Source organism: Trachemys scripta, chromosome 9 (genome assembly GCF_013100865.1).
Source record: "Trachemys scripta elegans isolate TJP31775 chromosome 9, CAS_Tse_1.0, whole genome shotgun sequence".
NCBI classification, from domain to species: Eukaryota; Metazoa; Chordata; order Testudines; family Emydidae; genus Trachemys; species Trachemys scripta.
The window spans coordinates 69,816,898-69,842,856 of NC_048306.1; the positions used below are offsets into that span (position 1 = coordinate 69,816,898).

Genomic DNA, 25,959 nt, shown 5'->3' on the forward strand with positions numbered 1-25,959 from the left:
ACATTTAGGGACTACTTACATTACTTAGGGTTGCAAGACTGGGCCCTAAAGAATGTTAAGTAAATGAGAAAATAATTAAAAATAAAAGAGAAAGTGATTACATAGTTAGGCATTTACATACCACATATCACTACAGGTCATTAGCTACAAACATACATACATACATATTTACAAACATTTATTTTTAAAAACTAATGTTCTGGGAACACTTTACTAATCAAACACTTCAGAAACATGCTTTATATTTCTCCATTTCCCCAGGCCAAAGAGGAGAACGAGGTATAATGGGCAATTTAGGAATTCCTGGACCTCCTGGTGTCTTTGGACACCCAGGCATTCCAGGAAACAGAGGTGAGTTGCTATAATATTTACCTTATCTAATTATTTAAGAACATAGGAATTGCCATAGTAGATCAGACATGTGGTCTGTTTAATCCAGGATCTTGTCACCCACACTGGCTTGAGTCATATGCTTCAGAAAAAGATGCAAGAAACCCCAGACTAGGCAAATGTGGTATAATCTGCCCCCCAGGAAGGTCTAATCTTTATCCTTAATAGCTAGAGATTAATTAGTTAAAACTTGAAATGTGATATTTTTATCCCTTCCAGAATACTTTTTCTTAGCATTAACTATTATAACTCTGAATATCCTTGTTACACAGGCGCCATCTTCCTCCTCACGCTGGGGGTGCTCAACCCCCACTCTGCCCTAGGCCCCACCCCCATTCCACCCCTTCCTCCAAACCCCCACCCCCACCTCTTCCCACCCCCACTCTGCCCCAGGCCCTGCCTGCACTCTACCGTCCCCGAGCACCCACCTATGCCTTCTTATGTAGATAAATGTCCAGTCTTCGAATCTTGCTGAATTCTTAGCCTTAATGAGTTCCACAGTCCACTTATAAATTGGCTGAAAAAGTATTTCCTTCTGTGAAAAAGTATTTCCTTCTATCAGTTTTGAATTTGAAACCTTTTAATTTCATTGAATGTCCTCTTGTTTTGTGTTATGAGATGAGGAGAACAGAAGTTCCTCACCTACCTTCTCTAGACCATCAACTCTTTTAAATACTGTTATCAAGTCCCTTTTATTCATCTTCTTCCTAAAATAAACAATCCCAATCTTTTCAATCTCTCTTCATATGAGAGTTTTTTAATTTACACAATTTGTGGATTATTTCTGATGTGGGCATGCTAATTTCACCTCAGCAATCTCGTTAAGCAATTCACCGTGAATCCATTCTTTGGTTAAATAATGATCTAAATAACATCATTTAGTTAGCCAAGCACTTGTGCACAGGCAACTCCAATTAAAACCAATGGGAATTTCACGCGTGCAGCTGATGGAATGATCAGGCCTCTGGTATCCTGCTATTTCCTTGTAATAGTGGGAATGGAAGAAACCAAGTTGCCATTGTCTTCTCAGCTGAGGGTGAAAAAAGAAGACTTGTTGAAGACTGCTGCTTTTAAGAAGCTGGTTCTTCCACCTCTTTAGCATAGTCACATATAATCATTCTTAAAAACAGTAGTATATTTTGTTTCTTTTCCATTTACTATCTGCTAGTCAGGTTTCCTCCACATATTTCATTATATTGCTTTGCAGGTTCTCCTGGCCTTCCAGGACTGAAGGGAAGAAAAGGGTTTTTAGGGGCAAAGGGTGAACCAGGTGATAAAGGATTTCCTGGACCATCAGAGACCAGAGGGAATCCTGGGGATAAAGGAGAACCAGGATCAAAAGGTACATCTCTTTTTCTATTTAATTTGAAAACCATTCAAGACAGATCATCCAAATTATAATTCAAACAGCCTGGCGACCCACAGCTTGTGGGTTGCCAGGACTGACTTAGATTTGCTGGGGCCCAGGGCCAAAGCCCAAGCCCCACCGCCCAGGGCCAAAATTGGAGCCAGAGGGCTTCAGCCCTGGATGCGGGGTTCAGGTTACAGCCCCCTGCCTGAGGCTGACGCCCTTGAGCTTTGGCTTCCCCACCTATTTTCTCTTTTAAATTACTTATTACAATCCATATTTCTAAAAAGTAATATCAGTGTGATGTCATATCAGGTGTGATATGCTGGTCATATCAATAGTGTATGAAGTTTAGTCATGCACTTTTGGTATGCATGCATTTGCAAACATTTAATAACCCATGCACGCAAAGACTTATGTGTGCCCACCCATTGGGTATTTGTGAGCAAACAGATGGAATGTGCAGATTTGCAGAGGTACACTGGTATTTGATAGGCACCATGCACATATCTGCACACAAGTTGCATACACTTAACCTTTACAATCAGGCTTGTGGTGTTATAGATGTTCAGATACTCTCTTTTTTTAATTCCATATGAGAAATTATGGAAACTTTAACAGAGGGCCCTTGTATTTTGTAATGTGTTTTATTGTAAGAGGATAACTCCAAATTAATCACTTTAGGCTCCATTTTTCCTTTTCTGCTGCTTTTAAGAGATGATTTAATGATATTATGAGATACTGTTTTTAATTTTATTCCATACAATTGCTGCTATAGGATTTCCAGGAAGAATAGGTCTGAAAGGAGAAAGAGGAGATAAAGGTATACAAGGATCAGCAGGGCTTGATGGGACATCAGGAGTATCAGGTCTGCCAGGTATGCAGCATCTGCTATGAAAATTAAAAACTTAAATTTCTATAGCAGCATGTTTACAGTACTACATAGACTGTAGAGATGGTGGTAAGCACAAAGAAGAGTGCAAAACCATATTATTATTATTGTTATTATTAATAATTTTATTTTATTTATCTTATTATAACCTTAAAACTTTGATTACTTCACCTGAACTCTGTTAATCTACCTCTGCTGTGATTATTTCAAGCATTCCAAAATTATGAGCAGCTTCAAAAAGCTGCTAATTTAAAAAAAAAAATCTGCCCTCCAGATGTTCCCTTCTTCCTTCCCAGATGTGGAATTCCACCAGATTACATGGGTTTGATATGCAGGACAAGCAATATTAAGTCCTGACCAATGACAAGTCTAAGATCCAAATATCTCATGAGCCAGCAGTGCTAGAAATGGGTGCTTTGTACTATTGGAGAGAAGTTTGGAATCCACTGTTTTCCCAGTGGTATAAAGCAATTGTAAGAAACTTCTAAAAGTATTGTGGCATTCAGATTGATAGAAAAGCTATTTTAGATACTTTAGAAGTTTCTTATTTTAATTACAATTCTTCTCTCCCAACACATGATGTTGGGAGATGGTGTATTGAAAAGCGTTTATTTAGTCTGGATTGAGATGACGTAGTTATTAACTCAGTTGTGGCTGTGCTACTTATGAGTAGCGCAGTCTTCTCAGGTTCATGTGGATAAAAGTTTGATGCCGTATGCTGCATCACCATGTGTTCTTTTTAACTGTGTCTTTGAGATTATTTCTTTTTAGAAATCATATAATAATTAAATAAGTAAAAATATATCTGTACTTGTGCTCACAAAAATAGCCCACACCAGGCGAGAAATAGTCCATGTTAGATATTATTATTAATAGACCAAGTAGGCAACAGGAAGAGGCCAGTACCAGTAATAGGAAAAAGCAGTAACTAGCAAGAAAGTATGCTGATGCTCCAGCTGTGTCCCTCTTTTTAATGTCTCATGTAGAGCAGAACCAAATCTCGCCTGTCTCTATATGCAGCGGAGCCAGCCAAAGTATGCATCGTGTCTATCAGAGACATTAGGCATATGGGTGGCAATTCTAAACTATATTAAATTAAAAAGTCACTAAACTAAAATGTATCCACACTAACACAAGATAAGGTCATGAAGAAACTCCACAAACCACACAAAAAACACTCAATTCCTCTCTAATCTTATTGCAAAGCATTTGGTGGATAGATAATGTAGGCCCTTGCAATGTGCCAGAAGGTCACCAGTCTCAGACCTACAAGGGAAGAAAAATCCAAAGCAAAAACAAAATCTTGATCTTTATTTCTGAAGTCCCCAATGGACTAGACTTGGGATATCACAGCTATGGAACTGCCATCCACAGGACCTAAGAATGACTGCTAACCTGCCAGTCTCCAGGTTGAAATACAAGACCCATCTCTTTGCTATGGCTTTCCAAAAACAGTAGTAATAATGAAAAATTTGTACATGTGCTGGGCAGAGGAAGACATGTTTAGACTACTAATTGATTTATACACTTCTGAGATGCCATAGCAATGAGCATGGGAATGGGTACTTTGTGCTCATGATAAATGTACCAGGTAGCCTAAATCTGAGGCACACATGTTGAGACAATGTTGATACTTTGTCATCTGACAGGTCCCAAAGGATTTGTAGGTCTACAAGGAATTCCTGGAAGACAAGGATTACCAGGACCTCCAGGAGACAGAGGTGATATGGGAGTGCCAGGTGATTCTTTATAAAATCTTGTTACAAATTCATATACTACATAGAAATAGCTGCACACTCCCAGGAGCAGCTCCAAGGCAGAGGGCAGGAGCTGCATACGGCAGTGGGGGGAGGGACAGCTGAACTGCCGGCAATTGATCGCCTGCTGTGCGGCTGCCGCACAGGGAACTTAGGGGAACGGGGAGCTGCTATGGGGGCTGCTGGTCCACCCTGGTTCCAAGCCCCTACCAGCTAGCTCCGACGGGCTGTTCTTTCTGCAAGCAGTGGACAAAGCAGGCGGCTGCCAAACAACGTTATAAGGGAGCATTGCACAACTTTAAACGAGCATGTTCTCTGATCAGCAACGTAACAACGAAACAACGTTAACCAGGATGACTTTAAGTGAGGAGTTACTGTATTACAAAAGGTGAAGCTGAAAGCTCAAATTTAATTGTTCTTGTTCTTATGCCTTATGGTCTCTTCATATCACTATGTATTTTTGTCAACTAACACAAATATGTAATATTATACCAATTCATATAAGATTACAGAAGAAATTTTGTTTTACACTTTGAGTTAAATTTATTACTCTATGCACTATTTTTTAAGCGGACCTCATTTTAGCCTCAAATGATGTGCCTGCAATTAACTGGAGGTATAAATTATACAATTTAGCAGTGTGACTATCTGATTTTCCTTGTATATTAATGTTGTGCCTAACTGCTACAATTTCTGCAACTCCAATTAATAGCAGGCACAAAATAGCACCCACAGAATTCAAAGCCATTAAAAAAAATATAGGGCATCACACCAATCTTGCAAAACACGAATGACACAAAATTCACCGGAAAATGCTGGAGGAATGCCATGATATAGGAAAACTCTTCTAGGATTATCCCAAAGACTTCAGGTCTGATGCTGGAAAATTGATCCAAGAGTTATTTCAGGGATATTTTCCCCCAAACTTCTATTATGAAAGTATTAGGAAAATGTCTTGATTTGCTGAAGTTAAACGAAGACAGAACTTGTTAAGATTGCTTGTGATAGCAGCTAATAAATGCAATGTACCTTCTGTAACTCATAACCTATACTATCTCAACTCTGCAGTTTTCCCTTACTACTTTTAATTGCAACCATTTCTTTCAATATGTAAGAAAATAAAGCGTACTGTAAATTATTTGTTTTTCTTTAATGAAGAGTTGGTAACTAAAAAGATAGGCCATAAAGCATAGAAAGTATCTAGTATGATATGTAAGGATGATGCTTTTGAGAGTGATACCTATATTTGCATCACTCCAGGTTCTAAAGGGGAGAGAGGATCTCAAGGTTTACCAGGACCATCCGGTGCACAAGGCCCTCCAGGCCTTCTTGGTTTTCCAGGTGATAAAGGAGAACCAGCTAGTTCAGCATCTGGGCCTCCAGGAAAACCAGGACCAAAGGTACAGCAAGAAGACAACGGATAAGCTATGGTAATGACACAATAGGCAGCACCTTTGAATGCGGATGAAATAATCTGAAGTATAAGTAAGGGCAGAAAATTATTATGGAGCAAACTAACCCATTCAGCATTGTAGGGAAATAATCTGCTGTTGATGAGAAATATTGAAATCCTATTCTGTCAACATTTTAGGATAAATCAATGAGTTGGGGTTTTTTCCCCTGGGTCCAGGAGTTTCATATTTGTAAAGATGGAACCTTTTGGAATAATTTTCATATTTTTATTTATGAAGACTGGTCCTTTTGAGAATAAGAACTGGTGCTTACAAATATTTGCTGACTATTATCGAGTGGTACAGAAAATAAATCCATTTTTCACATGTAAAGAAAATAACAGTTTTAAAGTTGTGCTATTAGTTTTTGACGGAGTAGTAATGTCATGATGAAACATGAGTTGTTACTTTTTTAAACAGTTCAACTTTCTCTAGAAAATGTAGGCAACGTGCCTGTAATTCAATGTCACATATTCAGGCCCAGGAGCAGCTAAAACCCACTTTTTCAAAGGCAAATTAACTGTAATCTGTTTTACTTGCTGCATAAAATAATTTGAAATGTGTGGATCAGCTTGTGTGTTGTATTATACCTTAGGCATTCCATCCAATCTGTGTGTCTTGATTTTTATACCATGCCCATGCTTGTTCTATTTAGGCACCATTACTTATTATCTTGGACCTATATGTAAGAACATACAAATTATATTGGGTCAGACCAATTATCCGTCTACTTCAGAGCCTTGTTTTTGACAGTGGCCTAAACCAGATAATTCAGAGGAAGGTGGGAATTTAAAAAAAAGAAAAACAACTCATCTGGACCTTTGTGTACAACTATATATTATGGAGAAATTAATTCCAAGCCCCCCAGAGGATGACCATTTCATATTTAGGAGCTGTTAAAACAGCTAGTGTAAATGCAGATAAATTGTGTGTGCTGTTGGTGATGCTGAGTGTGGGGGAAAATAGAGGCCAGAGATTCAGGGAACTGCTTTGTGAGATATTTAAAATACATTGGACATGTGTTTTAGAAACTAAGATCTCTCTTTGAAACCATCAGTGGTGCATTATAAAATTTTAGGAGCAACATTTCATATGCCTATTTTGATATTTTCTGTCTGCAGATCATCTCACAACAAATAGCCATGATTATATTCACATCACCTTTAATATATGTGATTTTTTTAAATGCTACTAATTCAATATGCATTTTAACTTAATAAAACGCTTATCGAAAATGTATTTGGCTGCTGCTGCTTAGGGTGATCCAGGTCCCCCAGGAGAAATGGGAAGAAAAGGGGAAAGAGGATCACCAGGTCAGCCAGGACTTGTAGGAGAACCTGGACTACCTGGAAACAGGGGGGATTGTGGAAAACCAGGAGCTCCAGGTGAGTTTTGGTTTTGGAAAATGGTGAGATTTTACATGTTTTTAGCAAAGGGGAATCTCCAAATCTTCCAACAGAAATAACTAGGCCAGTTCCTCAGCTGATGGGAGTTGGCAAAGCACCATTGAAATTAAGGGAGCCGTGCTAGTTTACATCAGCTGAGAATCTGGTCAAAGTAAAATAATAGTAGATCTAACAAACCATTAACTCTGGATCCAGTATTGACCTGAATTCAGGGTGATGCAGCTTTTTCTTCTTTTTCTCCCAAACTCTTCCCCCCTATTTACAGGGCCATCTAAATGTGCCGGAGATACTGGCGCTAAAGGGTGCAAGGGGGTGGCAGGACCGAGAGGCACTGAAGGCCCTCCAGGTTGGATTTTTATCCTCTCTCTCATTTCTTTCCCAGCTCTCTGAATGCTTGTTTGTTTCCTCTGTTGGCATGAGATAGTTGAGATTTTCAATTTCTTCTGAGTTTTTTGCAAATTACTTTATTTATTTTTCAAATTGAGTTCTAAGGTTTTTTAACATTTCCATCATAAAGCTATAGGTACAGTTATAAAGTTTTAGTACAGTTTTAAACCCAGAGAAAGGGTTTTTTAAATATCAGGACACTAAAGATAGCAGGGACATGTAATAGCCTCACAAGTGGTGAGAAAGGCCTGCTCTGCCTTATGGATCATTGAGATCTCCACAGTGGATGAAAAAACAAAGATTTAGCCAGAAGTAGAAAAGAAGCAATCAGAGAAGAGAGCGAAAAAGACGGAGCATGACAGTCCATTGCTAGAGTAATAGAGATCCGAACACTGATACATACAGGGAGTTCTATAAATATCTACTATACATTTTATTGAAGTGAAAACAATGGGGGAAATAGCCATTATCAACAAAATTAGTATCGAGTATTGTCATAGCCAGATTCCGGTCTCATTTACACCAAGGTAAATATGGAGTAGTGCTGTTAACTTCCATGAAATTACTTTAGATTCTTACTAGTATAAGAGAGGTCAGACTCTCATTCTCGCTCACTAAGCCTCAAACGCGCCATATGATCTTGGCATTGAGACCCTGTGGCCCAGATGGGGTCCCATTATTGTGATCCCATTGATGGACTGGATCCTACAATTTCTCTGAAAGGCAGAAGAAAGTAGCCTGTAAGCATAATGTGGGTCTAATCCTGAATCCATTGAAGTCCATGGGAGTTTTGCCAGTGAGTTCCATGGGAGCAGGATGCTGCACTTTACCACCATTTATACACTAGTACAGTTGTGAGTTTTTTTAATGCACCACTGTTAATAACACTTTAGTAAATGAGCATCATTTCCTTGTCATTTTGCATTTCAAACAGATAAGTAAAAATGAAAATGACAGTTTATAATTCTCAGGTGCAATAGGAGCTCCTGGAGCCAACGGAGCTGTTGGGGAAAGGGGGAATCAAGGACGGGATGGTATTCCTGGCTCCCCAGGGGAAAAGGGAGAACGAGGTACTGCAGTATAATATTTTCATGTTATTTGAAACTCATCTCCTTTCCTGTTCACAATTCTTGTCAATCCTGTGGGCTAAAAGAGGAATCCCTGAAATACAAAAATTATGTTGGTAACTAAAAGGTTTCTTTCACACTTCACAAACTTTCTGTATGAATTTTGCATAGGACATCAAAATACAGTATATACACATGGCTCCTGCATCACATTTCTGGGTCATTGTGATCATTACATAATCCATTTTAATGTCTACTTCTACAAAGATAAGGGTATTGCTGCTAACATCTTAGGTGGCCTCAAAAAGAGTTAGAGATTTTACACCTTTATGATGAAGCAATAGCCTCAACTTCTAGATAGAATAAGAACTTAGAAGCCAATCTTGGGTTTACTCATATGAATAAAATTACTTACCTGCCAACATCTTTGCAGGATCCAATTCTTTAACTCTCAAATCCTTCAGTTAGATGCTCTTCCTCTTTTTCCCCAGCAGCCACAGAAAGTTACAGTTCTTCCTCATTGACAGAAGAAAAGTGTTTTCACATTTTTAGCCTCAAGTTGCTTTTTTGTGTATTAGTACAAAAACAGATATTCAGTATTATTTCTTCATATCAAGTTCTTAATAACGACTGGCATATTATTTTTACTTTTCACATACTTCAGTTTCTTTTCTCATTTTTCTTAGTTGCTGATTTAAAACAAATGCAGTGGTTTTCCTGGCTTTTGTGTGTGTTTGTGTGTGTGTTTGTGTGTGTGTTTGTGTGTGTGTGTGTGTGTGTGTGTGTGTGTGTGTGTGTGTGTGAAAAGGCTTGAGCACTGGTAAGATTCACCTCAAATATGACTGTAAAATGTGCCTCCCAGATAAAAAAAAAAGATGGTACCTCATTTGTATTTCCGAGTAGCAGCATAGCACAGATCCAAACTAATAAAGATTTTTCAGATAATTAAAATGTGATGTTTGATCCAGTATATGTTGAACAGATGTATGGAATGTTAGACGAATATAACATGTATCTTCCACCAGTGCTTAGGGGCTGTTGAGTCGCACGTGAAATGTTATCTTGCAGGTGCACCAGGATGGCAGATTAAAGGTCCGCAAGGTATTTCTGGTCCTAAAGGTGAGTTTTCTTTTCAGATACCATGAGTTTGGTTTTTAAACAGGTTTGGGGATTTTTCCCGCCCCCCTTTTTTAAGCTAAATTCTGCACTTGGATGCTTAAATTGTCACTTAGGCTCTTAAAAAGAGGGAGAGTGAGGCTGTAGTTAAAATCAGTGATCTGGCCCTATTTGTTAGGGTTCAAGATGTCTTACTTGTACAGTTAAGTCTATATAATACAGAGAAATCAAGGACATATGTTCTGCTTTTATAAAGGTGTAATCAAGCACAGGAGTCTCTAGTTTGTTTTTTATTGCGATTTGTTTATCAGGATATGTTCTAACACTGGTAGCTGTTGCTACTGTGCACTAACCATTGTCTGCCAGGATAAAAGAAAGTCACATCCATTTCTTTTCATGTAAATTTCCTTTCATTCAGCTCTCTCTTCTTGTATCTACATGGTTGGAGTTGCAAGAGGGGGAAATGATTTCCTGAGCGTGACAACAGCAGTTCCCAATCTCTATGTTTCGCATTGTTTTTCTAATACTGGGAGGTATCCAGTAACATCCCTCAGTAATGAAAAGATTTCCCTTCACATGTAAAACAAGGAGTTCAAGAACAGCACTATGAACAAAATAAGTCCGTTCTGGATCCTGATATTTTTAGCTGTGACTTGGTTTAAAAGGATTTGCCAGTTCCAGCTGCAAAACTATAGCATTTTTTTTTATCATGGCAACCAACAATCCCATGTTGTTCTTTCTTCCTCAAATCTTTCCACTCCTTTATCAAAATAACTCCTTTGCACAGCCAAGCTCTTCAGTGCAGTCTGATAAACAGCAGCATGTTAACCATCCCACAGTGAGTGCTGCCTGCCCTGAGCTACATTGGCTTACAACAAGTTGTCTTGTGTAACAAACAGCACTTGGCACCTACTCTGACAACAGTCCCGTTTTCAACATATAATAAATGTGTGCATTCTTGGTTGTCGGGATTCTGAAAGTAATGGCTGCCCTACTGAAAATTATCTCAGAACTTATTATGCAACTTTTTATGTTTCACAGGAATCAAAGGTGATGTGGGGATTCCTGGTTGTCCAGGACCAGAAGGTATTAAAGGTCTAATGGGGGATCCAGGACCAATTGGACCTCCTGGATTGAATGGAAAGCCAGGATTCCCAGGTGCACCAGGCATAATGATTCCTGGCCAGAAAGGAAATAGAGGTCTTGCCGGAGTGGATGGACGACTGGGTGTGTTGCTCTTATTTCTTATTGATGCGAAAAGAAGTTTTAGTATCTAGTGGAGATGGTTTGGCAAATCTAGAATCACCGGTGACAGGGGCTTATGCACTTTATAATTAAACAGATAATTGCTTTATCAGTTGGTATATCTTTCCCATTGCAAAAAATGAGGGACGTCTACACAGTGAAACATAAAATTAAAATAACATAATGGCTCTCAATCCATGAACCAAATCTTCTGCTAAAATCCCAATCCCTCCCCTGACCCCTACATAAACCCATTTCCCCTTGGATCCTGCGCCAGGCCTGGACCAGTGGCTTTGCACATGTATTACCGAGAGCCTATTTAAAGGCAAGGAGGTAGCACTGGTGTCACTAAAAGCCTAATTTGGTAACTGGTGCTGGGTGCAGCTCTCAACCCAGATTTCAGGTTGTGTGTGCAGGGCTGGCAGCTGGAAAAATACACACTTATGCTTCTTGCTTTGGAATCATTGAGGGCCATTGAACATGGAGCCCCATGATGCCACTTCTGCAGAGTCACTTTTCATGGCAGAGCTGTGCTGTAAATAATGCTGCCATGAAATATGCCTACTGGATGCCTTTACTGATTCAGCTTTTTTTTTAATGTAGGTATTCCTGGTAGACCAGGATCTTCTGGAACCCCTGTGTACAGCATAAAAGGAAACAAAGGTGTTAGAGGTATAGATGGCATACCAGGACCACCAGGATTGGTAGGCAATATTGGTCCTCCAGGTTTAACAGTAAGTGAAATGAATACTCCTCCTTTCTCACTCACTTTTTAATTTCACAGTTTTGGTGAAAATTACACCCAGGCAAAAAAAGTTGTGATGTAAGAAAGAAATTAAGGTGAGTACTTGTTGTGCATAAGCTTCAGAGGGCATCTGTGATAAATGAAGGGGAGGGGGGGTAGCTCCCTTTTATGGACACCCAGGCAGCCAGTTAGTTATAAAATCCCTGTTAGTAGCTGTTCTCTACTTGCTTTACCTGTAAAGGGTTAAAAAAGCCCATAGGTAAAAGGAAGGGAGTGGGCACCTGACCAAAAGAGCCAATGGAAGGGCTAGAACTTTTTAAACTTGGGGGGAAAAACTTTCCCTTTGTCTGTCTGTCTGTTGTTCTCCTGGAGAGAAGACACAGAGCAGCAATGCTGCAAGAAGCTTGCACCAGGTATGAAAAATCATCAAATCATATCTAGAAACTACTCATTTGAAACCCCAGATATGTAAGTAGATCAGGAAATGTCTAGGAAGACGCAATGAGGTTTATCTGTTTTATTTCTGTAAGGCTTATGTACTCCTCTGTGATAACCACCAAATGCTTTTGTTTTGCTTGTAACCTTTAAGCTGGACCTCAAGAAAACCATTCTTGATGCTTATTTTATTTCCTCTTTTAAAATCTAGCAATAGCCTAAGTTCCAGATGTATTTTCTTTTTGTTTTTAATAAAATTTACCTTTTTTAAGAACAGGATTGGGGTTTTTGTGTTCTAAGAGGTTTGTGAATATGTTGTTTAATTAGCTGGCGGCAACAGGTGATTTGCTTTGTTTTCTTTCTCAGCTCTTCCCCAGAGGAGGGGTGAAAGGGCTTGAGGGTACCCCACAGGGAGGAATTCCTAAGTGCACCTTCCTGTGTTCAAAGGGGGTTTTTTTGCATTTGGGTGGTGGCAGCATCTACCCATCCAAGGTTAGAGAGAAGCTGTACCTTGGAAGTTTAATACAAGCCTGGAGTGGCCAGTATTAATAGTTAGAATCCTTGCAGGCCCCCACTTTCTGCACTTGAAGTGCCAGAGTGGGGAATCAGCCTTGACAGCATAGAACACATCACCATGAATTTATAGTAGTTTCCTTGATTTTGCTGTTTTATCATTCCTGAGTGTAGCTCTTGGTGGATGAAATTCTGTTTACTTGTTTACTTCTTAACAATGGGCAGAATATTTTTAGTGTGCTTGCAAACACGAAGGGTCAGATGTTGTCTGATTATAGAATGTTTGTAGGCACATTTTTCAGTAGCTCAGATATTTCCCCTTTGGACATTCTCTCTCAATTTTTAGTTAAGTTGTATAAATTATTGAACATGTTTTGTGTCATTCTGTTTGCCTGAAAAATAGCATAGTCGGTAACATATTAAATTCTAAGTAAAAACCCAGACAGCATATCTTGCAGTGTCTGAATACTGTTATGATTTTTCTTCATTCTTGTTGTCTGACTTGCAGGGAGTTGAAGGCACCCCAGGCAATTCAGGCCCTAGAGGTGAACCTGGCTTTCCAGGACTTCCAGGTGTAACCGGTATTCACCTATTTATTAAACATACTTTTTGTGGACAGCACAGTACCAGTTGTATAACTGGAGACATGGAACCTTCTTAGTAAAACGTGGCTGTAGAAGGGTCAGGGATGGAAAATTCACCAGAAGACCAGGTTTGCTCACAACTCATCCTCTCTGGGTTGTGTTTTATTGCAGAGATTCTGGTTTAGCCCAGCCTGACACCAACTCAATAAAAAGCATCTGCCTTCCCTCCATGCAACTTTTCAATCAATAAACTCACAATACAAAACAGGGTGGCTCCTATGGTTTACGAGACCTTTCGGCCATGGTTTCTAGTCAGCATAGCCAATTGAACCCTATTCTTATCCACCATGATCCATCACTATGCACAAGAACACCATAAGGATTTGGGGGAAGGTTTGCCAAATGATTCTTTGGGATACATTCCGCCCAAGCCGATTGATTTTACATAAAAATGTTATGGGGGTTGGGATGAGGATACATTTTTAGTTTGCCACAACCCCAGTTTTTTGGGTCAGGGACTGTCTTTTATGTTTGCACAGCACCTAGCACAATGGGTCTCTGATCCTGATTGGGCCTTCTGTATGCTATTTTAATACAGGATAATGCATTTTATTGCCAACACAGCCCTGGGCAAATGACCAGGATTCCATCCCATATTTGGCAGCTGTTAAAAATAAAAATCTGTATTATTGTAAATTGACTATATTTTATATGTAAATAATTGAGCATCAGTAATCATGGAACCCTACAGTGCCATTTTTACCAAGTAAACAGTCACTGTAGCTTTTTGTTAAGACTCTGTGAGATCATGTATCCGGAGGATTCTGAAACAAATCTCTGAAACCACTGACAGTTCTTTTGGCTTCTACAATCATGCATGTGTCCTTTTTAGGAGAAAAGGGTAATCGAGGACCCCCTGGACCAATGGGTGCAGCAGGATCTATCGGACCAAAGGGCCCCCCTGGTAACCATTATTGCAGTCTTTCTGATTCTAGTGCCCCAAAACTGTTTTGGGGGGTGGGGTGTTAATATAAAGCATCCAGCTCTTTGTTGTATTTCCACTCTTAGGTCAGCCTGGAGCACCTAGGAAAGCAACATATATCCCAGGAAACCAAGGACCTGCTGGATCACCTGGAAGCCCAGGACTACCAGGAGATCCAGGACCTCGAGGGCCACCAGGATTACATGGTATATGTTTTACCATTTGCCTAGGCTACTTGATGAGACTTGTTCATGGTTGGCTGGCACCCTGAATTTCTGCATAGACACGTTTATCTCTCTTAATATCGCTTTCCTTTTCTATTGTATTTTAGTGTCATATTGACAGCCTCCTATTCATAACTTTACCCCTTTAGTTCACTGGGTTGGTGAGCAGTTCCCTTAACATAGACCTGTGCAAAAAACAATTCACAAACATTTTTGTCATGCTGTTCACAATTTCCTTTTGAGTAGATTCATAACCGTTATATTTGTAAAAAGTGATTCATCTTGACAAAAAATACCCGTTATAATACATAACGAAATGTGTATCTCTTTCAGGGGTTGACCTCACAGCATTTTTGTCTGATTGTCATGTGGGGGCATTTGTTTTGTTTTTTTATCTACTTCACGTCAGCTCAGATATTGCTTTTTGAAGAATCCTGGCCCCCATCAGGATGAGTATTCTCATCCCAAAGGTTCTTAAATGAAAGACAGGAGCCAAGTAAACTCAGCCACCATCCCACTTCCTCTCTACTCCTGTTCCCCTTTTTGTTTTCACTCTCCCCATGACTTACCTCTGATTCTTACCATCCCAGTCAGAAAGTTCCAAAGGAGACCCTCCTCCCACTGAGTGGAGAGCCTTTTGATTTCTTTCCATTTTAGCTTAGCTGATCTTGCCGCTGAGACACCTTGCCAGCATCATGCTGATTCCTCCATGCCAGTGTCCTCAGCTGATACTGAACACCATTTCCCAACTGCTTTCAAACTAAAGGAGGGGATGAGACCAACCTGCAGGGAAGTGGAGCAGATCAGGCATGCCAGAGAAGTGGGTGTTCCTAGCAGAAGCACATAAGGCCAGTTAGAACTACTGAGAATCCTGAACCAGCACCTCTTAGCAACCAAAATCAATTACTGTTTTATGCTATGGTGCTCCTCTGAAATCTGGCCAATCCGTAAGGTGTAAGCTTCCCAAGACTTAGCCGGTTCCCTAAGGGTTAACAAAAGGCATAGAATAAAGGAGCATTTTTTGCCTCTTACAAGAAAATGTATCTTGTATTGGAATCTACATTATTTATGCATCTAAGAGCAGCAACTCATACCATTTTGGATTGCTATTGTACTTCTGGAAAATTTCAATAAAACAACAAATGCTGCAAAAGGTATATAGTTGGGCCTCGATTTACACTATGGTTATGATCTTGAAAAAACACCGTGCAAATAGAAATCGCTTAAAAAGATACCAAGGGTTTTGGTTCCAGGCTCGCAAGATGACCTCCCTAATTTATCCAATACAGGTTTTATTAAAAATTTTTAATGAAATTTTAACTTGCTACTAACCTTTACTGATGTTGAGGATGAACTTGATATGATGATAATGCTGATGCTGTTTAAGTCAGAATGCCGATGGTTAATCTGGGGTGTCTGGGGAGGCCGGGGGGTGTGAAGCAGTGCCGTAGCCAGGACAGGACACTTGGGTGGGTCCCAACTTCAGGTGGGTGAGCATTGATGGGGGTGGGGATGGAAAGCAGGAAGGATCGGGGCCTCCTCCCCTGACCCCCTCAGCCGGCCTTGTGGGGGTCGATGGACACTCTGGTCAGGGGCCCCCACACCCCAGTCGTGCACCAAGGGAGCAGGGTCAGGGTGTGGGGGCTCACCCCACTCCACAAGCCTGGTGCTCCTCCCAGGGTCGGGGCATGGGGACTTGCCCCATTCTGCCTGCCCAGCACTCCAGCCGGGGAGAAGGGTCGGGGCACAGGGGCTTACACCACTCCACCCAGCGCTCCAGCCAGGGAGTGGGTTCAGGGTGCAGGGGCTTGCCTGCTCCCCAGCTGGAATGCTAGGTGGGTGGAGTGGGGTGCCAGGGCCCCCCCAATGCGCACCTGCGGCATGCGGGGGTGCAGAGTGTCCATCGCCCCCCGCAAGGCCGGCTGCAGGGGGTTAGGGGAAGCAGCCTCCCTCCTGCCTCCCCTCTCCTACCTAGGGCTACCTTATGTCCAGATTTCCCCGGACATGTCCGGCTTTTCGGTCTATAAATAGCTGTCCGGGGGGAATTTTTAAAAATCTAAAAATGTCCGGGATTTCCCCCCGGTCGGCTATTTATAGACAGAAAAGCGGCAGCCAAGCGCTGCTGGGCAGCCAAAGCCCCTTCCCGGCTCCCCCCATCCCCTGCAGCCTTACCACACTGTCCGGCCCCGCAGCTGTCTTCCCCCCTCCTCCGCTCCCCTGAACGCTCCACCCACCTGCTTCTCCCCCTCCCCTGCTTCCCACGAAGGTCTGAAAAGAAACAGGGTGGGAGGCCGCAGCAGGTAAGCTGGGGCGGGGGGGGCACAAGGAGGAGAGCTCCGGGGAGGCGCAGCTCTGGCCGAGCGGCTCCCTCCGGCCCGGGCCAAATGGCGCCCAGCAACCCCAGTGGCTCCAGCCCGGCTCGGGCCCCAGGGCAGCGGCCCCGGTTCCGGCCGAGCGCGCCAGCCCGGCCCTGACCGAGCACCCCCGGCCTGGCCCCAGCAGCGCCGGCCCGGCCCAGCTTGGCTCGGGCCCCAGCAGCGCCGCCCCGGTTCCAGCTGAGCGCGCTGGCCCAGCCTCGGCTGAGCACCTCTGGCCCAGCCCCAAGCCCCGCAACCCTGGTCGGAGCTCCGGCCAGAGCACAGCCTGATTCCTGGGCTCTTTAAAGCTGGCCCTGGTCAGGGGACAGGGAGGGGGGGTTGGATGGGTCGGGAGTTTGGGGGGGTGCTTTCGGGGGGGGGCAGGGGTGTGGAGAGAGGTTGGGACAGTCAGGGACGGAGCAGGGGGGGATAGATGGGTCTGGGGTTCTGGGGGGGGCTGTCGGGGACAGGGGTGTGGAGAGGGGTCAAGGCAGGCAGGGAGCAGAGGGGGTTGGATGGGTTGGGAGTTCTGGGGGTCCTGTCGGGGTGGGGAGCAGTTGGATAGGGCATGGGAGTCCCAGGGGTCTGTCTGGGGGCGGGGGTGTGAATATGGGGTGGGGGTGTGGATAATGGTCGGGGCAGTCAGGGGACAGGTAGGGTCGTAGGGGGGCAGTGAGGGTGGGGGTTCTCAGGAGGGGGCAGTCAGGGGACAAGAAGCAGGGCGGCTTAGATAGGAGGTGGAGTCCTAGGGGGCAGTTACTGGCAGGGGTCCCAGGAGGGGGCTGTCAGGGGACAAGGAGCGGGGGAGGGTTGGAGGTTCTGAGGGGGGCAATCAGGGGGTGGGAAGTGGGAGGGAGTGGATGGGGGTGGGGCTAGAACGGGGCTCCTCCCCCCCATGTCCTCTTTTTTGCTGTGGAAATATGGTAACCCTACTCCTACCCCCGTCATTGCCCGCCCACCCAAGTGTCCCATCCTGGCTACGCCACTGATCTGCGCATCTTGGTGACCTCGCCACACCATGTAAAAGAGAATCCATACCATGTTCAAAAATAAAGGGCCACAATTCATTTACCATGCATAACTGAAACCATGCAAAAAAACCCGTGTAAATCGAGGCCTGACTGTTACAAAATTAACAATAATATTAACACAATCTATTGTGAAAATTAAAATGTTCTACATATAGCTACTATTTTTATATCATCTTCCTAATTTATTTGATGCAAAATCTGGTGACAGAAATGTTATAGAATTCTGACTTTAAAGCATTTGATTCTATAAAAAACTATACCACAGTATCTGCTGTTATGAAGCTGCACTCAGGTGTTTTTGTCTGGCTGATTGTTTTTGTTTTGTTTGTTTTTTGTCATTGGTAATTGTGTATATATAGAATAATTATTGTTATATTAACATATATATATTCTTGTGTATACAACACAGGACGTCAAGGTGTAAAAGGCCTACCAGGCCATTGTGGAAATCCAGGCATAGTTGGACCAGTTGGTCCAAAAGGAGACAAAGGATTTCAAGGACAAAGAGGTACAGTGAAGCAGACATAGCTCTTTGTGTCCCATCATGCTGACTGAAGCTGCAGATAAGTTTGACTCCATTCTGGGGATCCTTCCATTCAGATACAAATTACATTATGACACCCTCACTCAGGCCTAGATTCAGCAAAGCAGTTATGCACATGCTTAACTTCAAACACATGAATAGTCCCACTAAAATCATCTCTTTTCAGATCTCATTTGAAAACATCTCTTTCCTCCCTTGGTTATGCTGCTTAACTTCTCTCTCCCTCTGTGATTGACAATGTTTGTTTGTTTATTTAGAAGTCCATGTCCATAACCAATCACCAAGGCTCCTTACGTTTTATATAAACAGTCAATTATAGAACAACAAATTGGACCTGCTTGTTTTTAAGTCATTTACCATAAAATGTTTTTACATTTACCCATCTCCTGCAAAGGAAACCATGTTTTTTAGCACTGTGGATTTTGGAAGAATGCTATATAGAATCAAATTGCATTGTATTTTATAACTAATATTGTTTTATTTGTTCCACACAAATGCTATTCATGTACCTTTTGAACGTATTTAAAACCTGTATCGGTTTTGTACAATATCTATTTGTATAATATATGTGAAATTATCAAATTTCTCAAGTTAGGTGAGAATTTAAAAATGTAGTTTTTGTAGAAAGATACATGTAGATATATGTGGGACGATAGCTTGATCCAGGAGAGACAGTGTATTCCGGTGGCTCAGACATTCATGTGGGAGTTCCAGATTCTATTCCTGACTCTCCTGCTATGTTACCTTCCACAGGTCATTTCACATCTCTTTGCCTTCCCAGCTTTTGTCTGTCTTGTCTCTTTAGAGTGCAAGCTCTTTGGGACAGGGGTTGTTTGTCTGTTGGGGACTCTAGATGCTACTGGAAGGCAGATAATAACAATATTTAAGTTGTTGAACTATTTAAAATTTTGTTTCCGGATGGGTTCAGTCACTTCAGAAACAAATCAGAGACATACTGTTTAAAGAGTAATAGGATAAAATTATGTATGTTTTGGTGTGGTGTTTTTTTGTTTTGTTTTGTTTTACAGGATCTCCTGGGCTTATTGGCTTTCCAGGAGTACGGGGCCTACCTGGTTCCCCGGGTATTTCAATACCTGGTCCAACAAGAAGAGGCTTCATCTTTACCCGGCACAGCCAGTCAACAAAGATTCCTTCATGCCCATCTGGGACAGCTCAGATCTACAGTGGTTATTCTCTTCTCTTTGTACAAGGAAATGAGCAAGCACATGGCCAAGACCTTGGTACCATCTTAGAAAGAATTTTTTAAAACCATTTTCTATAAAACCCATGGCCACCGTACTGAATAGGGCAATGAGCCTAAACTAGTGACGAGAAAGGCAAATGTGCAGTAAATATCTCATCATTTACCTGAAATGAAAATATCAGTCAGAGATACTAATCTCCACTGTACACTAAGGGCTAGATAGTGCTCATGCAACCAGTCCCATAAAAGGGGAAGTAAGTAGCTCTATCACCTCAAGAGAGACCCAGGGAAGAAATCATGGCTCAGGGAGATAGTTCCTTCCCAGCATCCCTGTCTCCTTTGCTCCCCTTGGCCATTCAGTATCAGGGACTAGGTGAAGGATATTATTGCAGAATTAATCAAAAGAAATAATTCCTTGCTTTCAACAGATTTTGTTCTTAGCCCCCATGCTATTTTAATATAGCCTCTTTGTATTTAATCATCAGAGTCCCTTACTTATGGTACTACTGTACAGAGAAGTGGCTTCTTTTCTTTACATGCTCTATCTGTATTTATTCTTAGTGCTGTAGTTTGGATCTTATCACTGTTCCATTTGTTATGCTAAATATCTCTCATAGCTTTCACAAGACTGCCATCCTATGTCTTTCAGGGACAGTTGGTAGCTGCCTGCAGCGATTTACCACCATGCCATTTTTATTCTGTAACACCAATGACGTTTGCAGTTTTGCTTCTCGCAATGACTATTCATACTGGCTGTCAACTGCAGCACCAATGCCAGAAGACATGGCACCAATCTCTGGCAGAGCCTTACAGCCCTATATTAGCAGGTATGAGTTTAATAACTTCAGCCCCTCTTCCGACCTACACAGATAACTTCATTTATTTTGAACAGCAAAATGCCAAGTACAGATGAGTTAAGCTTTCAAAATGAAAAAATATTAAAAAATACTATGCCAGTAGCTAACAAATTAACTAGACTTGCAATAACAATCTCTCTCTGTGAACAGAAGAATTTGCAAGGCTCTAGTAGAAATATTTCAAACTCCTCCATTCACAATTCTGTAATATGATCTTATTTTTTTCCGGTCAGCCTGCCTGTCTTAGCCAATACAAGCTCTGAATTCAGCCACCTGGATATTTGATCATGTTTGAATATGTGTTTGATATGTGGTACCAAAGTCCAAAATGGTGAATAATTTAATGAGCAATGGAGATATCCCATCCAGCTAAATGAGCAAATATCAAGAAGACCCCGAAACCAAAACTGAGACGTTCATTTAAAGAGATAAGATGGGTGGAATAATATCTTTTATTGGACCAACTGCTGTTGGTGAGAGAGACAAGCTTTCAAACTACACAAAACTCTTCTTCAGACCTGGGAAAGGTACTCGGGATGTCACAGCTAAATACAAGGTAAAACAGATGGTTTAGCTTCCAACAGATTGTAATAAGCCATGGCTTATTACACAGTCTGAAACTCACTTACCCCCATTTTTTGTCCTGTGACTGCAGGGGTGTTAATGGGACACTTCAATTTAAATAATTTCTTAGAATATGTATTAACTAATTATACTAGACAATTTTGTATTTAGCTCTGACATCCCTGAGTACCTTTCCCTGACCTGAAGAAGAGCTCTGTGTAGGTTGAAAGCTTGTCTCTTACACTAACGGAAGTTGGTCCAATACAAGATATTACCTCACCCAACTTGTCTCTCTAATAGCCTGGGACAAACATGGCTACTGCAAATGTTCATTTAAATATTCAGGTATCCTAGTTAAAGCTAGGGTATGTTTAATTTGCATAACTGGCATAAGAAAGACAACCCAAAATCTCACTGACCCTGATGATATTAAGTAGCAATAGTTACATAATGATCAGCTGCTCCATGTGCAGGTGTATTAGGGCCCAGATCAGCGGGCAGTGATCGATCCAGCAGGGGTCAATTATAGACGCAATAAATCGACCGCTGAGCGCTCTTCTGTCAACTCCGGTACTCCACCGGAACGAGGAGCGCAAGTGGAGTCGACGGCAGAGCATCAGCTGTTGACTTATTGCAGTCAAGACACCGCAGTAAGTAGATCTAAGTATGTCGACTCCAGCTATGCTATTCACATAGCTGAAGTTGCGTATCTTAGGGTACGTCTACAATACCCGCCGGATCGGCGGGTAGTGATCGATCTATCAGAGATCGATTTATCGTGTCTAGTGTAGATGCGATAAATCGATCCCTGATCGCTCTGCCGTCGACTCTGGAACTCCACCACGGTGAGAGGCAGAAGCGGAGTCGACGGGGGAGAGGCAGCCGTCGATCCCGCGCCGCGAGGACACAAAGTAAGTGATTCTAAGTTGATCTAAGATACGTCGACTTCAGCTACGCTATTCTCGTAGCTGAAGTTGCATATCTTAGATTGATTCCCCCTCCCCAGTGTAGACCAGGCCTTAGATCAACCCCACACGGCAGTGTAGACAAGCTCTTAGATTTGGACAGGCTAAAAGGAAACACTTTATTTCAACATTAGGAATGTGTTGTCTTCTTACAGTTGAATTTACTTTAATGAACATAAACTGGAATAAACCATAGTTACTGTGATCAGTGCAGGAAAATTAGAGACTGAGGGCTTGTCTACACTACCGCATAGAGTCGATCTAAGATACGCAACTTCAGCTATGTGAATAGCGTAGCTGGAGTCGACATACGTAGATCTACTTACCATGGTGTCTTCACTGCGGTAGGTCAACAGCTGACGCTCTGCCGTCAACTCTGCTTGTGCTCCTTGTTCCGGTGGAGTACCGGAGTCGACAGAAGAGTACTCAGCAGTCAATTTATTGTGCCCCCCGCTGGATCGCTCACCGCCCGCCGATCCAGTGGGTAGTATAGACAAGCCCTAAAGCTGAGAATTTTTGTGCACAATGTCCCAAGGTAGTTATGCGGTGTAGGGTCTCATTTTACATCCTTTATCCTGTTTACAGACTCATCTTCAAGACTCTATCACCATAGTATTTGGGGACCTCCTGCACCTGTAGGGCCAGATTTTCCACAGCCACTTTGTACCATACCACCCATGTAATCTGCCCCTAAAGCCATCTTCACTGGACCAGGGAGAAGCACACTATTGTATGCATAGATGATTCTTGAGAGATGTATAGCTGACAACAGATCTCTGTCCTTGGGGGGAGGAATAGCTCAGTGGTTTGAGCATTGGCCTGCTAAACCCACGGTTGTAAGTTCAATCCTTGAGGGGGCCACTTAGGGATCTAGGGCAAAATCAGTGCTTGGTCTTGCTAGTGAAGGTAGGGGGCTGGACTTGATTACCTTTCAAGGTCCCTTCCAGTTCTAGGAGATGGGATATCTCCATTAATTATTTTATTTATTTAGTAACAGAATCAGAGTTTGAGAAAAAGAGAATGTGGCTGGAAGAAATGGGGCATGGCTGTGGTGCTCCTGTACTGTGTCAGTCCTCAGCTGCATTTTTGGTCCCATATGGCCTTTTTCAGCCTAGCCTAAGTTAGAGAAACCCTCAGGCAACTTTAAAACATCAGCAGCACTGCACAGAGCATCATAAGGCCAGAGGGTGTAAAAGCAAGCTTTAGATCAACATGCACTCTCCCCACCTTTGCAGCACTCCGTGCAGTTCAGTCACACTCCAAGATTTGGTCTATATTCCTTCGTTAGTGGATGAAACAGATTTTTCTAATCGTGGCAAATAAAGTTGCCGAGTATTCCAGGGTAAAAATATATAACACCACAAGCAGTGAGTATCTAAAGCAAGCAAGTTTTAACCTTTCATTTCAGTAATGGCAGCATTAGGATGATTAAAGTGTTCTAGGGCTAATCTCCTTGCCTCACCAATTCCTTGCAGTGGATGGAAATTGTAAAGTCATGTATTTTGGATAGTCTAGTACCTGACAGCTGGTTACCAGTTTACCTGTTTCCATGGGGGCAATGTTATGAGTGCAAATTCCAAAATTCAGACCAATGCTTGTAATGGGATGGGAATTGTATATAAATGTCTGGAATAATTCACCCAATATTTATGTGTTTCGTATTACAGATGTATTGTTTGTGAAGGACCAGCAGTGGTAATAGCAGTTCACAGCCAAACAACTGCAATTCCTTTATGTCCTCAAGGCTGGATATCTCTCTGGAAGGGTTTTTCCTTTGTTATGGTAAGGGGAAAATAGACAAAAAATACTCACTGGGTGCTGCTAACACAGTTTGGAAAGCTAATGCGTTCTTCTACCTGAAAAGAACTCTCCCTATTTCTGTCCTCTCAGAATTTCTGGCATTTGCCCATAGGTTTTTTTGTTTTGTTTTAAGAATGCCATAATGTTCTCTCTTTTTTTGGCTAAAAACAGGCAAGACTCTTATTAATCCTTTTGACTTTCATGCTAATGGCAGAAGCTCCAGAACAACCAGCTACAGGAAGGGTCTCAGATCTATCTAAGCAATAGGTGCCAACCTCTAGAAGAAAAGGGGAAGTAGTGAAAGGAGAACTTTGGGATTCTGGTTACTGTGGACAGATGAAAAGTAAATGAACTGTGTTTTTTCATAACTGTCTAGACTACAACAAAAGCAGGTGTCATCGATGGTGCAGCTGAACTCTTCCTAAATACAGTTGCAGAGCAAGTGTAGCTGAGGGCAAAACATATTCAACACCATTTTAGAAACTAGAGTTATAGCCTTAACAATACCAGGCAGTGTTAATGTAAATCAAACGTAAGGGCCAAACTCCACTGAAAATCCATAATCTGCTTAAAAATTGTGTGCTGATTGCAGAGCAGGACAGCAGCAGCATAAACCCCGTCAAGGGGGAGAGCACATCCCATTTATGAAATTTGGAGAAGATCCTCTGTGACTTACCATGGAGAGGGATGGGTAAGGGGGTAGGTGTGTGTCCATATTGGAGGGTGGGGGGGATCATCATACAACCTTTCCTACTCCTCCGAATCCTTATACCCTACATTAGCAGCTGTGGATGACTGACCGAGACTAAAAATTCCATCCTTCTGCCCCACATCCTTTTCACGTGGAGCAACACCCTTTTACATGGAGAGTGGGGTTTGCTGTTTTCCCAGGATTTGTCCCTAAGTAATGTAAAGCTGCTTCGAGAAGAAAGGAAAGAAAGATAGCTTGTTTCTAGGGTGTGGTTATGACCGTGTGCTGATTTTAAACATGCAGATTTTTATCAACTGCAAGAGGTTTCCATCCAAAGTGTTCTACTGTAACGGGTCATTTTATGGGCATTTCTACCAGCACATTTTCCACTGCAGATAAGAAAAGTTCCTTCTCCGCTTTTTATGAAGAGAGAAGCAATCAGTGCAAGGGAAAACAATGCACAGATTAAAATTGGAGAAATGGCTCATTTGAAATCAGGTTACTATGGTCCTTAACTAAGCAGGTGCCAAACCTCTTCCAGGGAATTTCTATCTTTGTCCTGGGCCTGGTTCTCATGACCTCTCACCTGACAGAGAAAAACACCTTTGCAGGGATTAGAGAAATACCACAAAATCTTTTGAATTGTCCTAAAGCTTCTGTACTGGACTTCATTACAAGGTAGTAAATTGTATTAATGTCAAAATACCACCATCCCAAAATATAATCCATCATTCAGTAAAATTAATCTGTGCTGATTGTTGTTTTAGCTCGGCTGCACAATGGTACTTTGCTAGAATGGTACTTCACACAGTGATTTTTAGAAAGATATTTCTTGCATTCTGTTCAGTAAAAGGTGTTTAGCAGATGTTTATTAAAGATAGTTTTGTGGTTACAGTACACAAGTGCCGGTTCAGAAGCCTCTGGCCAAGCATTGGCATCACCTGGATCCTGCTTGGAAGAATTCCGTGCCATTCCATTCATAGAATGTCATGGTAGAGGGACATGCAACTACTACACAAATTCCTACAGCTTCTGGCTGGCTTCACTAGATCCAAGAAGAATGTTCAGGTAACCTTTGCTTTCCCAGTGACTCAGCTATCACCCTTTGCCTTCGTCCACACCAGCCACCGTTGCTGCAGGTCCAGGGCTAGCATAGGAGCCATTAACTTAGCTGTACATTATCTGAACATCCTGTGAGTCATTCTTGCGAGCGTGGCTAAGTTGGCTTTAGGGTCATTTTGCAGTGTTGGAACAGCACAGAGGGGCCTAACAGAGAATCAAAGCCTTAATTTCTTTAAATCTCAGCCTTCCCAAAACAAGCCTTTTAAAAGCACAGGGAAATATTCACCACTAATACGAGCAGGTGCAATTCCATTATCTTCAGCGGTTTCCTTTGCTTATGTC

The 25,959-nt window shown here is 42.1% G+C and overlaps 1 protein-coding gene across 3 annotated transcripts in view; it reads left to right on the forward strand.

Moving 5' to 3' along the window:
• The window catches only part of LOC117882409 (collagen alpha-3(IV) chain-like), a 134,151-nt gene that overhangs the window by 103,832 nt on the left and 4,360 nt on the right, over nt 1-25,959 (forward strand). For 2 of the 3 annotated variants that reach the window (XM_034780567.1, XM_034780568.1), the window contains exons 33-51: nt 262-351; nt 1,598-1,732; nt 2,517-2,615; nt 4,280-4,369; nt 5,648-5,787; nt 7,097-7,223; nt 7,510-7,590; nt 8,603-8,701; nt 9,767-9,817; nt 10,856-11,041; nt 11,663-11,793; nt 13,261-13,333; nt 14,229-14,300; nt 14,405-14,524; nt 18,340-18,438; nt 19,503-19,715; nt 20,328-20,505; nt 23,732-23,846; nt 25,451-25,623. In XM_034780567.1, coding sequence (XP_034636458.1) covers nt 262-351; nt 1,598-1,732; nt 2,517-2,615; nt 4,280-4,369; nt 5,648-5,787; nt 7,097-7,223; nt 7,510-7,590; nt 8,603-8,701; nt 9,767-9,817; nt 10,856-11,041; nt 11,663-11,793; nt 13,261-13,333; nt 14,229-14,300; nt 14,405-14,524; nt 18,340-18,438; nt 19,503-19,715; nt 20,328-20,505; nt 23,732-23,846; nt 25,451-25,623 — 2,272 coding nt within the window. Of the gene's footprint in view, nt 1-261; nt 352-1,597; nt 1,733-2,516; nt 2,616-4,279; nt 4,370-5,647; nt 5,788-7,096; nt 7,224-7,509; nt 7,591-8,602; nt 8,702-9,766; nt 9,818-10,855; nt 11,042-11,662; nt 11,794-13,260; nt 13,334-14,228; nt 14,301-14,404; nt 14,525-18,339; nt 18,439-19,502; nt 19,716-20,327; nt 20,506-23,731; nt 23,847-25,436; nt 25,624-25,959 lie in introns of all 3 variants that reach the window. The other variant, XR_004647004.1, reaches the window with a different exon arrangement.